The sequence below is a fragment of the Sander lucioperca genome, chromosome 6 (assembly GCF_008315115.2).
Source record: "Sander lucioperca isolate FBNREF2018 chromosome 6, SLUC_FBN_1.2, whole genome shotgun sequence".
Lineage (NCBI taxonomy): Eukaryota > Metazoa > Chordata > Actinopteri > Perciformes > Percidae > Sander > Sander lucioperca.
Window position 1 is genome coordinate 5,696,920 of NC_050178.1, and position 13,741 is coordinate 5,710,660.

The 13,741-nt window shown below is 39.3% G+C and overlaps 2 protein-coding genes across 2 annotated transcripts; both read right to left on the minus strand.

Moving 5' to 3' along the window:
* Positions 1 to 650: 650 nt before the first annotated feature.
* hyal1 (hyaluronidase 1) lies at positions 651 to 3,577 on the minus strand. The gene is made up of 4 exons (XM_031302089.2): positions 3,456 to 3,577; positions 2,205 to 3,115; positions 2,020 to 2,109; positions 651 to 1,381 (listed from the first exon to the last, which is right to left on the minus strand). Exons 2-4 carry the CDS (start codon positions 3,111 to 3,113, stop codon positions 1,055 to 1,057), a joined length of 1,326 nt encoding a protein of 441 aa, XP_031157949.1. The 5' UTR covers positions 3,114 to 3,115; positions 3,456 to 3,577; the 3' UTR covers positions 651 to 1,054.
* Positions 3,578 to 4,875: 1,298 nt separating this feature from the next.
* hyal2a (hyaluronidase 2a) lies at positions 4,876 to 9,490 on the minus strand. Its single transcript, XM_031302056.2, has 4 exons — positions 9,042 to 9,490; positions 6,846 to 7,818; positions 6,151 to 6,240; positions 4,876 to 5,331 (listed from the first exon to the last, which is right to left on the minus strand). The coding sequence occupies exons 2-4, from the start codon at positions 7,773 to 7,775 to the stop codon at positions 4,939 to 4,941; spliced, it is 1,413 nt and encodes a 470-aa protein (XP_031157916.1). The 5' UTR covers positions 7,776 to 7,818; positions 9,042 to 9,490; the 3' UTR covers positions 4,876 to 4,938.
* Between the last annotated feature and the right edge of the window lie 4,251 nt (positions 9,491 to 13,741).

Sequence of the window (13,741 nt, forward strand, 5' to 3'; positions counted from 1 at the left end):
GTAAGCTGCTTTTTAATGTATTCAGTCAACATGGAGCCACTTTTAACGAATGGATATACTACTGGGTAATTTAATATCATCATATTTTTCATATTTCATCATATGATTTGTATGAGAAAAAAACTTAACATACGTGTTTTGGTGTTGGTAGGAAACTGGAGAACCCGGAAGAAACCCAAGTGGTGTTCCCAACATTATCTTATTACAATTAACATTAAAGATTCCGTCCAGACATGTTTTAAGACAGATATGCTCTTTATAACTCTAAATTACCCTACATATGGAATTTGTGTCAATGTGATTTTTTCACAAAACAGTCCAATTGACTTAAAAAAATCTTAAAATGACATCTACTCCTCCAGTGAAAATAATTCAGAATCTATGAATATGCAAATATTATTAATTTGAAAAGATTCACTGCGGGCCACAAGATTACTACTACTTCACTTTCACAGTCCATTCTCAGTGTTTGTGTACTGGAGGTTTCAAGTTTCCACATCACACTTGTGTTAAATGTCCCAAAACCCTGCTTGTATGTTTACAAGTGTTAAACTCAACAAACTTCTCTTAAAAGTGTCAAACTCTGCACATACATCATTCTGCACTGTGAAGCTGAAACATCCAAGTGAAGTAACAATAAGCACAACATATTTTTAAGTGGAAGGTGTATGAGAACGAGAATGTATTTTCATTAGACAGTCTGAGGCGGATTTCTAGAACTCTAATAGTAAAAAGATTTTACACGTTATGTTATTAAACACCACATTTATCATTTTTTAAAACACATCACTGGAATGTAAAAATTGGTCTGCTTACATTGGTAAATGGGGATTTATTTTACATTATCTGCCATATATATATATATATATATATATATAAAAAAGGAAATATAAAAAGGTAATAATAAACTTACAGGAGACAACAAACTCATGCCTCTGGGCCAAACTAGGCCTGGTCTACCTCTGGAGTGGTTCATTTTTACACTTTTTACAGACTTTACTGCTATTTATTAGACAAATACTGTGAATGGATTACCTCGCTCAAGAAAAGTCTTTTATCCCTGAATCGGTTTGGAGCAGCTCTCACCGCCCCACCCTGGGTAACACCTGCACTGAAACTTAGACTTAATGAACATCGCCTCGTGTGTTTTCATCTGTCCTAAAACTCTGTAGTTCTGCCCTCCCTCTGGTTTCTTCTCAGACAACACCTTCCACACGGCAGGGTCCAGGTGGAGGTAGGCCCTTGAGTTCGGGTTCCTCCTCTGGCATCTTCCCTGAGAGGAACACATTGTCTGGCTGCAAAGAGTGGCCGCCGCCGTTACGTTCACCAGGTAAGGACCCAGAGTCTTGTCAATGTAGGATTTTATAGCATTACAAGTCGCCTAACAGAAGGAGAGAAACAAGACTCACTAATAAGGCATTTACACAACTTTTCACCTCTGTCTTAATGACAAAAAGTCAAAATTTAAACACATAGATGATGCCAGCAATGTTATTCCACTTCTGAAAAGGGCTGAATATAAGCCAATACTGCAAAAAAGACTAATTTCCCAGCAGGTGAGATATGTGACTTAACATAGCATGTTTTGGGGAATTATTTACCCTTTAAAAAAAAAAAAAGGAAGAAACTACATATTTGATGAAAGAGAATAATGCCAGACGTTCTGTTAAAAGAACATTTTCTAAAAAATAAACTAAAGAACATGTCGCACAGCTCTTCTCCAGTACACCAAGTTTTATGTTTATGTTGTGTTTTTTGGCTATCTTGGTATCTTAGGGTGTTTCCTGCTTCCTTAGTTATCGGTCATGTGGCTTATAAATCACCATAGACACTAAGTAAACAAAACATCACCATCATCTTTTCAGAACAGCTTTTACAGAATACTCTTACATCAATAAAGAGATTTACAAGAGAAACCTACTGTGAGCATGCTTTCAGCATCAGAACCAACAAAACTGAAGATCAGATCACATTGACAGCCATCCAATCGATCATGGTAACAGGTCAGTGACTGTATACCTGAGATTTGGAGAAGGCATGGTCGCCCCAAAGCACCACCCCTGCAGATCCTAAAGCAGCACTCTCTCCGATGGTGTAGACCAGGTGCTCCTGCAGAAGGAGAAAACAAGATATTAAGCAGAACATCCAGACCAAATCATGACAATCCTAAAAAGGTACATGGAGTTAAAACATCAGCCACTTGCCTGAGAGAGGAAATCTAATGTGTACGTGTAGACGATGCGAGCGTATGGGAACACGGGTGGCGTTGATGGAATCAGCCAAGCTCCTGCTCTCATGGCCTCCAGGATGCGGTGGTGGGTGTAGAGGAGCACTTCTCTGCTGAGGTCTCGCAGCTCCAGGCTGAGGTAGATGTCAGGATAAAGAGCGGAGGAGACGTTCCACAACCACAACAGCTTGTCGTTCCTCTTCAGCTCTACAGGTGGACACTCCCCTGTGTAGTTTGTGCTTTTTTCGCTGTAGTAGTTGTAGCAGTTAGGAAAACCATAATAACCCCACAGCCCATTTGGTCTCTCCTGCTGCCCCAGCTTCAGTGTTTCCTCCATGAACTTCCTCCCAGCTTCCTCAAACTCCACACGTGCCGCAGCATCTACCTGTGCAGGGCTCCAGTCTGGATGCCTGGACCTCACTAGTGCTCTTGACCCCACCCAGTATACATGCTTACTGTCCCAGTTTCTCTCCCATACAGGTCTCCAGCTCTCCCAGTCCACCACAGCCAGGCCCTGAAAATCCCTGTCAGGGATCCAGGTGTGGATGTCTTCAGAGGCCACTCTGAGGTGTTCATCAAGACTGGCGTTCTGCGGCACCCCGCCATTGATAGCCTCTGCTTGGCTGGTGTAACTGGGATACAGACCGAGCTTTTCAGAGTAAAAGATGGTTATGTTTTCACCCATAAAGGTTTGATTCTGGTTCTGGACGATGCTGAACGTGCCCAAGTCGAGATCCACGCCATATTGAGAGAGACAGCTGGCAGTAGGGGCGTTCCACACTGTAAGGAAAGGCACCTGGGAAAAAGATGATGTTGCAAACTGCAGCCCTGAAACGAGGCTGATCAGATTTAAGAAAAGCAGCACGTCATGATGAAAGGAACTCATCCCTGCAAAGAAGTAAAGAACAGCACTGCTCATATCACTGCTCATATTACTCAACTGTGTTGTGAAATATTGACAGGATATTGCGATTTTTTTTATTTTCAAAGAAACATTTTTAAAAGTTGTGAGACAACTGGAGTCTGAAAGATGAAAAAAGAATTTCAGAATTTGTATAAGGCACCACGAATTTCAGCTTTTGACCAAACATGACCATGTTCTTTTCTTTGTCTAAAAATCCTGCATGATTTCCCAGATAACCGCAAATGTTGTTGTGGTGTAGCTATGGAACTAAAGTCAAAGACTATAATTTTAAGTAGTGTGACAACATGACAATCAGTAACTTACCTATTTAATTTAACAACGGGATAAGGACTTTGTGGTCTGGACGTGCTAGAACAAGCAACGGGCAGTCTCATGATCTGAATGACACATGCATGAAAAAGGGGAAGGAACAAAAGCAGAAGTGCGTTCTGGAATCTCTAATAACCAATCAGAAGTGTGCAAAGGTTTTCTAACAACCAATCAGTGTGCACAGAATCTCTTACAGCCAATCATAAGAGACATGCCGATCATTAAAGTCACAGGCAAGTTCAAACATCAACCATTCATTCTGTCTGTCCTGAACAGTTTTCAGTTTGTCTAAAAAAAATAAAAATAAAAAGTAACTATAATTACGTATACAAAACTATAAAAAAGAAACATACTGACTTTTTCCAGATACTTGACTTGGAAAAGCAATATAGTTCTACTCTAAATGGCTGTCAAGCAAGTTATAATGAACTCTTCTCCCTGCAAATTTAATTGTATGCCTCACTCAACTCTTAAAAGTAGTAAAAATAGCTCTTGGCTTAACGGCACCCTACAATTACATGGGGAGGGGGTATAAGGCTGCAGCCTGCAAAATGAGTCCCTCCCTAAGGACAAGCTGGCTTTGCCTCCCCTTAGTGGCCAATGATGACATGTTTTTTCCCCGGGAAGGTTCTTGACTTGTATTGACTGCAAACAGCATTACATACCTCTATTATCTGAAAAACAAATTTAAAGTTTACTCCCCTCTCTTGATTGTATTCTGTAAATCTTAGAATAAATTACACAAGGACCTTAACAAAGACGTTTATTTACTTAGACAAAAGTCAAATTTAAGAAAAGAGCATAAAGTAAGTGTAAGTGAAATTGTAAAAACAATTTGAATTTTTTTTGAAAAAACTTGCTTTTTACATTGTTTGTGCTTTTGATGTAAAATAGCTGCTGAAATACAGAAAATACTTTTAAGAAAAACTAGTAGTCATGTTTTGGACACAAAATCAAATGTATAAAAACACCTAAAAATACATTCAAATAAATAGTAAAACTGTAATCGCTTCCATAAAAAACATCAGATGTCAGAGAGGTCATGTTGAGAAAAGATCAGGCACTTCAAATATGTTGTGCTATTAACAGATTTAAGTGCATCACTTCCACTTTCTCACTACTGACGCACATCAACTCGTCATCACATTTCTCCCCAAAACGTCCTCTCTATGAGAAACATGGAATTTGACACCTTGTGAAACAGTAACCGAGAGGAAACTGAGAGCAAAATGTAAATAAGGTCATTTCCAGCGAGCCCTCCATTGTTTAGAAAAAGATTAAAAGTTCTAAACAAATATAACTTTGCAATTTCCACAGTGTTTCTTATACAATTTCAATTGATGTCATCCATATTTTACAGCAATTAAAACAAAAAAAAGACTTAAATTAATTAAGATTACTTTAAATTCCCACCTTGCCATCTCATATGCTCCAGTATTTAGACATATAAAATGCAGCCTTTAGTATTTATGGTGTATCAACAGAGGAGCAGAGAGGTAACCAGTAAGATCACACATTGCAGTGCTGACGCCATGATTTGAGATGCCGTCCCTCTTTGGTGTAGAGGGTCTTTCTGATCACAGTCCACTCCCTGATAGCCGCTGTAGCACTGGCACTGAAACTCGGTGCGAAAACTGGTCTCCTCTTCTTCGCCAAGCTCACCGACGACTGTTGGCCTGCCGTTTTGTGTGCTGATAGTGTGGTAGAGGGGGTTTAGATGCAAGTAAACATTGCTGTCTGAATTTTTGCGCAGACAGCGTCCGTGAGAACCACACAAGGTCTGGCTACATAGCTCTGCTGCCATGGAGACGTTGATGAGGTATTGACTTAGCGGACCCCGTATATACACGTCCAGGTCGGAACAGCTGTTCTGGGGAGGAAAAAGAATGAAAAAGGTCAGGGTTTTGACTTTTAAAGTACTTTAATAGCTTTCTGTGTATCATTGAGTGGTGAAAGAAGTCAAGTCCAAGTTGAGTCATCATTTCCTGAGTCGAGTCACCAGTTCAGAGAATAGCAACGCGAGTCGGACTCGAGTCAGAGTCCAGGACTCGAGTACTCCATCACTGCTTAAGGCAATCAAGTTTTCTTTTTGTGAGCTACACAATCGATTCTTGCTGTATGAAATAATGTCTATATGCAGTATATATATATATATATATATATATATATATATATATATATATATATATATATATATATATATATATATATATATATATATATATACACACATACATACATATATATACACACACACTATATGTTATCCCTTAAACATGGAAAATGTCTATATTATCACAGATGAAAGAATAATAAAGAATTAACAGATGTGATATTATATAAGTGTGCGGCCATTTACTTTGGGATCATTTTTACATTATAGTCCTGCTATATAAAGACGTGACTGAAAAAACCCACTTCCAGTAAATATCCTCGGTGTATCTGAAAACGTCCATATGACCAAGCCACTAACTTTGAACTGGAGCCCTGAGGAGCCCATTTGATAATTGTTAGTTATCAAATGACAGCACGTCTTACTCCACAGCACTGTGGAGATAGGTCTGGCAATGCGAGACTATTGCACACGTGACTGACAAAAGTTACCAGATGATAATGTTATGGTCAAATTTGAAAGAAAGTGTCTGAGTGATTAATGTGTTTGTTTCATAATTAGTATATGGATGCTTACTTTGCTGCTTGCATAAGCTACATCTCCCCACATGATTATTCCAGCTGCTCCCAAAGCCACGCTCTCCCCAATGGTGGAGACGAGGTCAGTCTGTAAAAGACGATACAGCATTTTAAACCCCAAACACATTTAGCCTATTACATTTCTAAGACTACAAGCCAAGCACAGGAAAAATACACTGTTCATAGTATTACTATAACAGGGTCAAAATGTTAGTGGGGCATAAGCTACTGTATGTGAAGTGCAGCACCATCTCTTATCTGTTCATTCTCCCATAAGGAAACCGTCTATGGGGTGTTAGCGAGATTTTCAACTTGACCAACACCCATCCGGCCCACTCCACATAAATGAAAGGTATTGGGGTGTCTGTCAGCTACCAGAACAGGAAAGGACTGTGGCTGCTGATAAGGTAAAGCAGAGTTATAGCTACATGCAGCATGCACTGATCAGAGAGAGAGAGAGACAAAGAGAGAAAGAGAGAGAGAGAGAGAGAGAGAGAGAGCTGAATGTTGCGGAGAGTTAATGTTCGAACAAAAAAGTCCATATCCTCTGCTTTCTAAATGTGTATTATCATACATGACCAACACCACACAGCAACACAGTAGTCATTTTAAACTTCACCAGAATGGTAAAGAAAAAAATGTTTCAGGAAACCAAATTCAGGACCAGCAGTTTGTCTTAAGTTAGGGCATCACCTCTGTCAGCTGTTCCAGGGAGTTGGTGTAAGTGGGCCGGGTGTACACAAAGACAGGACGTGCCAACCCATCGCCTGTTGATGCCAAACGCATCCCCTCCTTCACTCGGTTCCGGACAAACTGGCGTCCAGAGTCTGAGGAACGCAGCACAGGGGCCATGTAGATAGAGGGGAAGAGGGCCGTGCTCTCAGTCCACAACCATTTCAGCTGCTCGTTGCGGGCCACCTCCACATCAGGACAGCGGCCTGTGTAGTTCTCCAGAGTGCGCCTGTAGTCGTGATTGTAGCAGTCGGGGAACAGGTAGAAACCCCACAGCTGGTTTGGCCTCAGGTTCTTGGCGAGCCTCAACGTCTCCAGCATGAATTTCTTGGCAGACATCTCAAACTCCTGCTGGGCCACTTTTCCCACCTGCTCCGGAGGCCATGTCGGGTTCTTCTGACGCACCAACTCACGAGAATGTCTGCGGTAAACATCTTTGGTTTCCCAGTTACGTATCCAGAGTGGGCGCCACTCCTCCCAGTCAATAACTGCCAGACCCTTGGCCCCTGGTTCCCGGATGTACTTCTGCACTCCCTCCGTCATCTTTTCCAGGTGCTGCGTGACACTGGCCACCTGCGGCAGCCCCCCGTTCACCGCTGTTTCATCTGGCTTAAAGGAGGGGTACAGGCCCAAGCGTTCTTTATAGAAGATGGTGAGGTTCTGCCTAAAGAAGCCCTCATTGGGTGAGGCTACGATTTGGAAAAGGTCCAGCTGAAAGCGAATACCATGCCGTGGGGCACAGTCCTCAGTCGGGGCATTCCAAGCAAGGAGCAAAGGCTTTTGGGAATACAGTGGCCATCTCGTGGGTTTCAGTCCCAAAGCACAGATGCAGTCCCAAAGCAGTACAATCAGCAGCAGTACTTTCCAGTCAGGCAAAGACCAGCACAACATGTCTTCAGATGTGAATTGACAGATAGGACTGTCGCTCTCTGCTCTAAAAAGTCACAGAGGAGATTGAAATTTAGTTTTTTGTATACTTTTTAAATATGTGGAAATCCCTAGTACATTCCTTCATTAAGTTAGCAATTAGAGCCCAGTACAATTGTTTCAGAGATAATCAATGCTACATTCAGAAACTAATAGGTCACGTAGATAAATAACAACAACTTCTAGTTGTTTTTTGTCTTTATTTATTTAAAAGCATCATAAGGGTTAGGGCGCCTAAGACTTTCTGCAATGTCTTCTAATGTGAACTGAACATAGACAGCATATTAAAGAAACAGAAAGTCACCGTCAACCACAACCATTCCAATGATGGAAGAAGTATTCAGATCCTTTACTTAAGTAAAAGTACTAGGCTAATACCACACTGTGAAAATACTCTGTTACAAGTAAAAGTCCTGCATTGAAAATGTTACTTAAGTAAAAGTAGGCTATCATCAGGAAAATGTAGTAAAAGTATTAAAAATGCACTGAAGACAGAAAAATCCTCGTATTTTAAAAACTAGAAACGATCAAAACAGTTCTGTCAATCAACTTAGTGTTTAATCGGCTAATAATTTCAGCTTTAGGCTACTTGTAGACCTATATTGTTAGGTAGTTAATTTATGATAAAACATCATATTTTATAAACTAGGCTACATGTGTTTTGTGTGTAACTAAAGCTGTCATGTTAATGTAGTAGAGTAAAAAGTAGCTTACAATATTTCTCTCTAAATGTAGTAGGCTAGAGTATAAGTAGAAAGAAGCATGAAAAGATAGACTCAGGTACAAGTACCTCAAATTTGTAGCTACTTAAGTACAGTACTTGAGTAAATGTACTTGATTACATTCCATCACTGTACAATCCATGGTAGGAATTGAAATTTGGTTTCTTTTCTAATAACTTGTACAAATCCCAGTGTATTAGTCCATAGATATAATCAGTAATGCTTTTAAATCCATTGCCTAAAAATACAGTGACGTTTGCATAATCAATGCTACAAACACAGCCTACACAAAATAATAATAAAAACCACAAATCTAGCTCTAGTCTTTATTTAAAACAAGGATCTTGCGACGGCATGTGCCGATTGCTTATACTCTCCCAACCCTCTCTGTTATAGTTAACATAAACTGGCTTCAATTAAATTACAGTTGTGGTTTTTTTTTTTGTTTTTTTTTGCAATGCATTACTTCAAGTCAACAGCAAAGTTAACCGCAGCTGGACGAACTCACCTTCACTGGCAAACTGAGCAAGCATTCCCAAAAAACGGAAGCCGCGTTTTTTGTGTTGCCTCAAAAGAAATCGGAAAAATTCTAAATTAACATTGCTTTTGAGTAACGGGGTGAATTTACAACGGCATGCGTAGCTGGTAAGTATCTTATAACTTCCGCTGTCGGCCGGTAAAGTAAAGTGAAGAGAAGTGAAATGAAGTGAAGTTGCCCCCTGCGATGTTGTCAGTAGCAACTCTCCTGCTCCGACAGCCAAATCATTTTCAGGATGTTCCATTCATGTCGGGTAAAAGGGGTGGGAATGGCTTAACAAAAACCGGATATCGTAATAACTCCGTCACTGTGTCTAATGTGTTACAGCGACGTGTTGCTTCAACTCAAATCTAAACACAACCTTAGGTATTTGAGTGAACCTACGCCTTGATTTAATTTTGATTTTTTTATTTTCCCGCTACAGCGCTAAATGAATCAGTCCAAGAAGTTTGCCACCACCGCCGTGAAACAGATACACTGTAACGAGCAATGTCAAGACAGAAGGTCACAGCGGGCGAGGATGCCACATCCCTAAAAATAAGATCATGCCCACAAATGACCACTGTGTTCCCGTGACCTTTCAGCTACATTACAATCAGATATAGCGTATGAATAATCTGGCATTTAGAAATTATGTAAAAACTTTATTCTAGAAAATAGAAATGTAAAAATATATGTATTTTGGTCCTTTAAAACACTTGAAAACTTGCTTTAATCCATCCACTTCAAACCAGTAAGAAGAGCTTTCATTATGAAAGAACCAATATTTTTCTAACTTTTGCAGCGTATGTTCACGTAGTATCCCATTGCTTATAATAAGAAGATGATTACAAATGTGTTTTAAGCCATTTGAACCTGGTCCTAAAACTCCTGATGCACAATTCAATGACAGTGTTTAGTTTAAGGGATCAGAAGCAGGACAAGTTCATTTACTCAATTTTGTGAGGCTTTTACTTCACTCTTCCTTTATTTAATAGCTGTATTCACTGTGATTTACTTTTTGTCCATTTTGCAAGGAAAACATAAAGCTCGTAAATTATGATGCAGTGTTATAATGTATGAAATTGTTGCAGTAGACTAGCACCACCCGGGCTGGAGGAGGTATTCCGATCTCTTAAGGAATACCACACAAATACTCCATCACAAGTATAAGTTGTGCATTAAATATTTTACTCAAGTAAAGGTACAGAAGTATCAAAAGTAAAAGTAAGCTTAGTCATTATGCAGGAGAACCTATTAAACAGTGTTTAAATGTTCTAGCTGGGCAAGGTAAATTATAATATAATATCATAAAATATATAAAATAAACTACTTTTTTATACTGTTGGGTTATTATAACAATGTATCATATTTCATGAGCTGTTAATGGGCTTAATCTGGAAAATCAAAATCTGCAAATAATTATAGTTTTTAGATAAATGTAATGGAGTGGAAAGTACATGTGCCTTTGAAACATAGTAAGGCTTAAGTATAAAATAGCATAAAAGGAAGGCAAATTAGCACTTGTGTAAATGTTCTTGAACGAAGATAGTCTACAAATACTGTTTACACATATCATTAGCCTATCAGTCACTTGATGGTGTGAGATGATTCTTCATAATGATTTTTGACCATTCAAAAGTAAAATTCTAAATACATGTTGTTTTTTACTTTACATGAAGTAGCCTACTTTAACATTTTCATATTGCTACTGAGTGAAGTGATTTTACTGTAATGTTTTTTCCACTAATGCTCTGAGCACACTTTAGACAGTGGGCACAAGGCATCTGGCATGCAGATGTCACTGCTGACCGAGGCATGTGATGACAGCCACTGGCAATGGCTCAGTGAAGTAACCAAGTACCAAATACCGCCATGTTGCCAAGTACAGCAGATAGGACGGTGCAGAGCCGGGGTTAGACAAGGTATGATGGCCATGGGAGAAGAGGGTATAGGCCACGCACTGACACATAATTAACCAAATTAACCACGTTTTCATACTAAATTGGAGGAGGAAATCGACGTGGGAATAGTTGTCAAAAGCGTTTCTGTTAACGCTTTGAAGAACGGTGTTCCTCTGAAAGTTAGACTTGTTCTTTTCAGATACACACGAGCCGAAGGATCCCTGAGCACATGATTGTGGGGTGAGGTGACAGCCTGGAAGTGAGATGTTTTCCTGTGTCAGTGACTGTTCCGCTGTTTGTTTTCCGAGCTTTGCTGAATCACCTCACCATGTCATCAGTTTCTCTGTGTGTTTAAGGAAAATTTAGAGCACGAAAGGCCCATGTGAATGAAGAGGGGAGGGAAAGGAACAAAGGCATTGCTCGGTTTCCCTCTAGTCTCAGCCTGCCTTTGACCTCTGCCTCCTGAACGTTACATCAGCAGAAGTCAAGGGACCGTCAGGAAGCGAAAACAATGGCAGGGAAACTGGAAACACGCCCTGCCACCTTTACTTTGCGTCCCAAACACTTCATGCATCGCGAAACATTTGGGTAATCGTGTGAATTGGTAAACTGGAATGGAAAGATTTCATTGGAACACTTGGGTTTGCACTTAATGAAATGTTTTCTACTTCATTTGCCCTGATCCTACTGACCAAAACAAGATCTAAAACACTTCATTTGTATGTGAATAAATAAAAAATATGGCAGAAAAGTACCAAAATGTCCTATGAGGCCCTAAAATGCATACATTCCACTACTGCTGTTTGCCCCCTAAAACTACTTTCACATGGCTTTGTGGTATTAATTGGATACACAGGATGTTGCTATCAAGTTTTCTAGAGCATTATTTCTTTTCTTTTAGTCATTTTTTCAGTCACATGCACTGTGTATGATCACACTATACCTCTGTAACATAATCCAACTGTGAATTAAGATAAAACAGGCTACAGTAAGCACTTCTTTTACTTTAAACAGCTACAGTGATCCCTGAGAAAACAATATATATATTTTACTGTTTATAATTCAAAGCAAGTTTTAGTTCTTCTTCAAGGCTGCCAATAATTTATGACTATCTCGCTTAACCACAACCACATGAACAACTTATGCCTTTTATGAAACACACTGTATACATCACAGAACACATTGTATGGACCAACAGAGAGTGTCATATTCATGAAGTTCATACATTTTTATGGCTTTACTAAAAAGGGGCTCATCCATATAATACAGGCCTGACTTTTAGCAAAATATCAAAGACCAGTGGAGAGGAAACACATCAAAGTGATTGACCTCTGGCCCAAAAACACACCCAACCACATTCCACACAATTACAGACACCAGGGAACGCATGCAAAGGAAGCCCTACCCATTTATTGTGGGGATTTGTAAACTATGCACACTAAAATATGTTTACATTGCCATTAAAGTTTGATACTGTGCCAGCTGGCATCAGCAGCCTCAACTGGTCATGACTTGAGTCTTTGAGTGATCCATCAAACAACATTTAACTACATCTTCAGCCTTTTTGGAAAGTCTAAGTGCACAGGATTGTCATTAGAGGTAAGAGAGTAAACATATATGACACAAACAAACACAATCACACATGAACTAATCTAAATTAGTACAGGTATAGATTTCTGCTTCCATCTAGAGGTGACATACCTTCATGTTAAGAAGTGTAAATTAATTACATAAGTATGGAATAATAAATAGAAATCTGGTTTTAGTTGCACTCAGAAGACATACAGCTCAGCAAGGCCAACTGAAATTCAAGAAGGCAATAAGGAAACGTTAAAAATAAATTATGACCGGCGATATCAGGGTTATAAACAGCTGTCATGGAAGAATTGCTGACTACATTTTTTAAAAAGTGACCACTTGATTATATGCAATCTCAACTCGTCCATTCACTTCCAGCAAACTAAAAGTATTGCACAGAGTACACAATAAGTGTTCATTCTAAAACTGCAGTTCTTTCTGGATAGCTGGTAATTTTGGTAAATAGGTTTATTCTTGTCCATGACAACTAAGCAAACTCCCTCTGCTGAAAAATATAGTAAGAAGTGGTTGAAAGCTCTTTATTCACTTTCTAGCCAAGAATTAGAGGAAAGATCTTCTTAGTAGAGGTCCTGGGTAAGATTTGTATGCACTTCATTTAGCGGAGAATATCTCAACTGTTATAGACTAATATGACCCCATTGAACAACGTGGGATATGTGCCAAAGTCTCTACCTGGGACGAAAGTCCTGAAAATGACCACAACAGGTGACACTGTTCTCACGTTACAGGTGAATGGGACTTTTTCTTCCCTTTATAGATATCCTCATACATTTCTACCAGTTTAATCTTCATATTAAGAGAAATACTTTTTGTATTGCACTTTGTCTAAGAAATAAAATAAAATATGCAAATTAGGCAATATCTCATTAAATATGCGTACTTAAACCCTTGAAGCTACAGATTTTCTGAGGTGATCACAATGTTCACAATGACCGTGATTATAAGGTCATAGAAGAGCGTAAGTATTCTGATTTGATATAAAGAAAATGGCTAAAAAACAGTCAACCTATTACATACAACTAACAACATACAGGAATTGCCAGTTATTTATTAACCTAAACTTTAAAGGAACACGCCGACTTATTGGGACTTTGTCTTATTCACCGTAACCCCCAGAGTTAGATAAGTCCATACATACCCTTCTCATCTCTGTGCGTGTTGTAGCTCTTTCTGACGGCTCCACCGGTA

What these genes read in the sequence shown, in the direction of transcription:
- hyal1 (XM_031302089.2), bottom strand. Translation starts at nt 3,113, where the DNA reads ATGAGTTCCTTTCATCATGACGTGCTGCTTTTCTTAAATCTGATCAGC. An exon ending in CATTAGATTTCCTCTCTCAG is followed by an intron (nt 2,110 to 2,204) that starts GCAAGTGGCTGA and finishes CTCCTTCTGCAG; the next exon opens with GAGCACCTGGTCTACACCAT. An exon ending in ATGCCTTCTCCAAATCTCAG is followed by an intron (nt 1,382 to 2,019) that starts GTATACAGTCAC and finishes TCCTTCTGTTAG; the next exon opens with GCGACTTGTAATGCTATAAA.
- hyal2a (XM_031302056.2), bottom strand. Translation starts at nt 7,775, where the DNA reads ATGTTGTGCTGGTCTTTGCCTGACTGGAAAGTACTGCTGCTGATTGTA. An exon ending in CCCTGGAACAGCTGACAGAG is followed by an intron (nt 6,241 to 6,845) that starts GTGATGCCCTAA and finishes CGTCTTTTACAG; the next exon opens with ACTGACCTCGTCTCCACCAT. An exon ending in TAGCTTATGCAAGCAGCAAA is followed by an intron (nt 5,332 to 6,150) that starts GTAAGCATCCAT and finishes TTTCCTCCCCAG; the next exon opens with AACAGCTGTTCCGACCTGGA.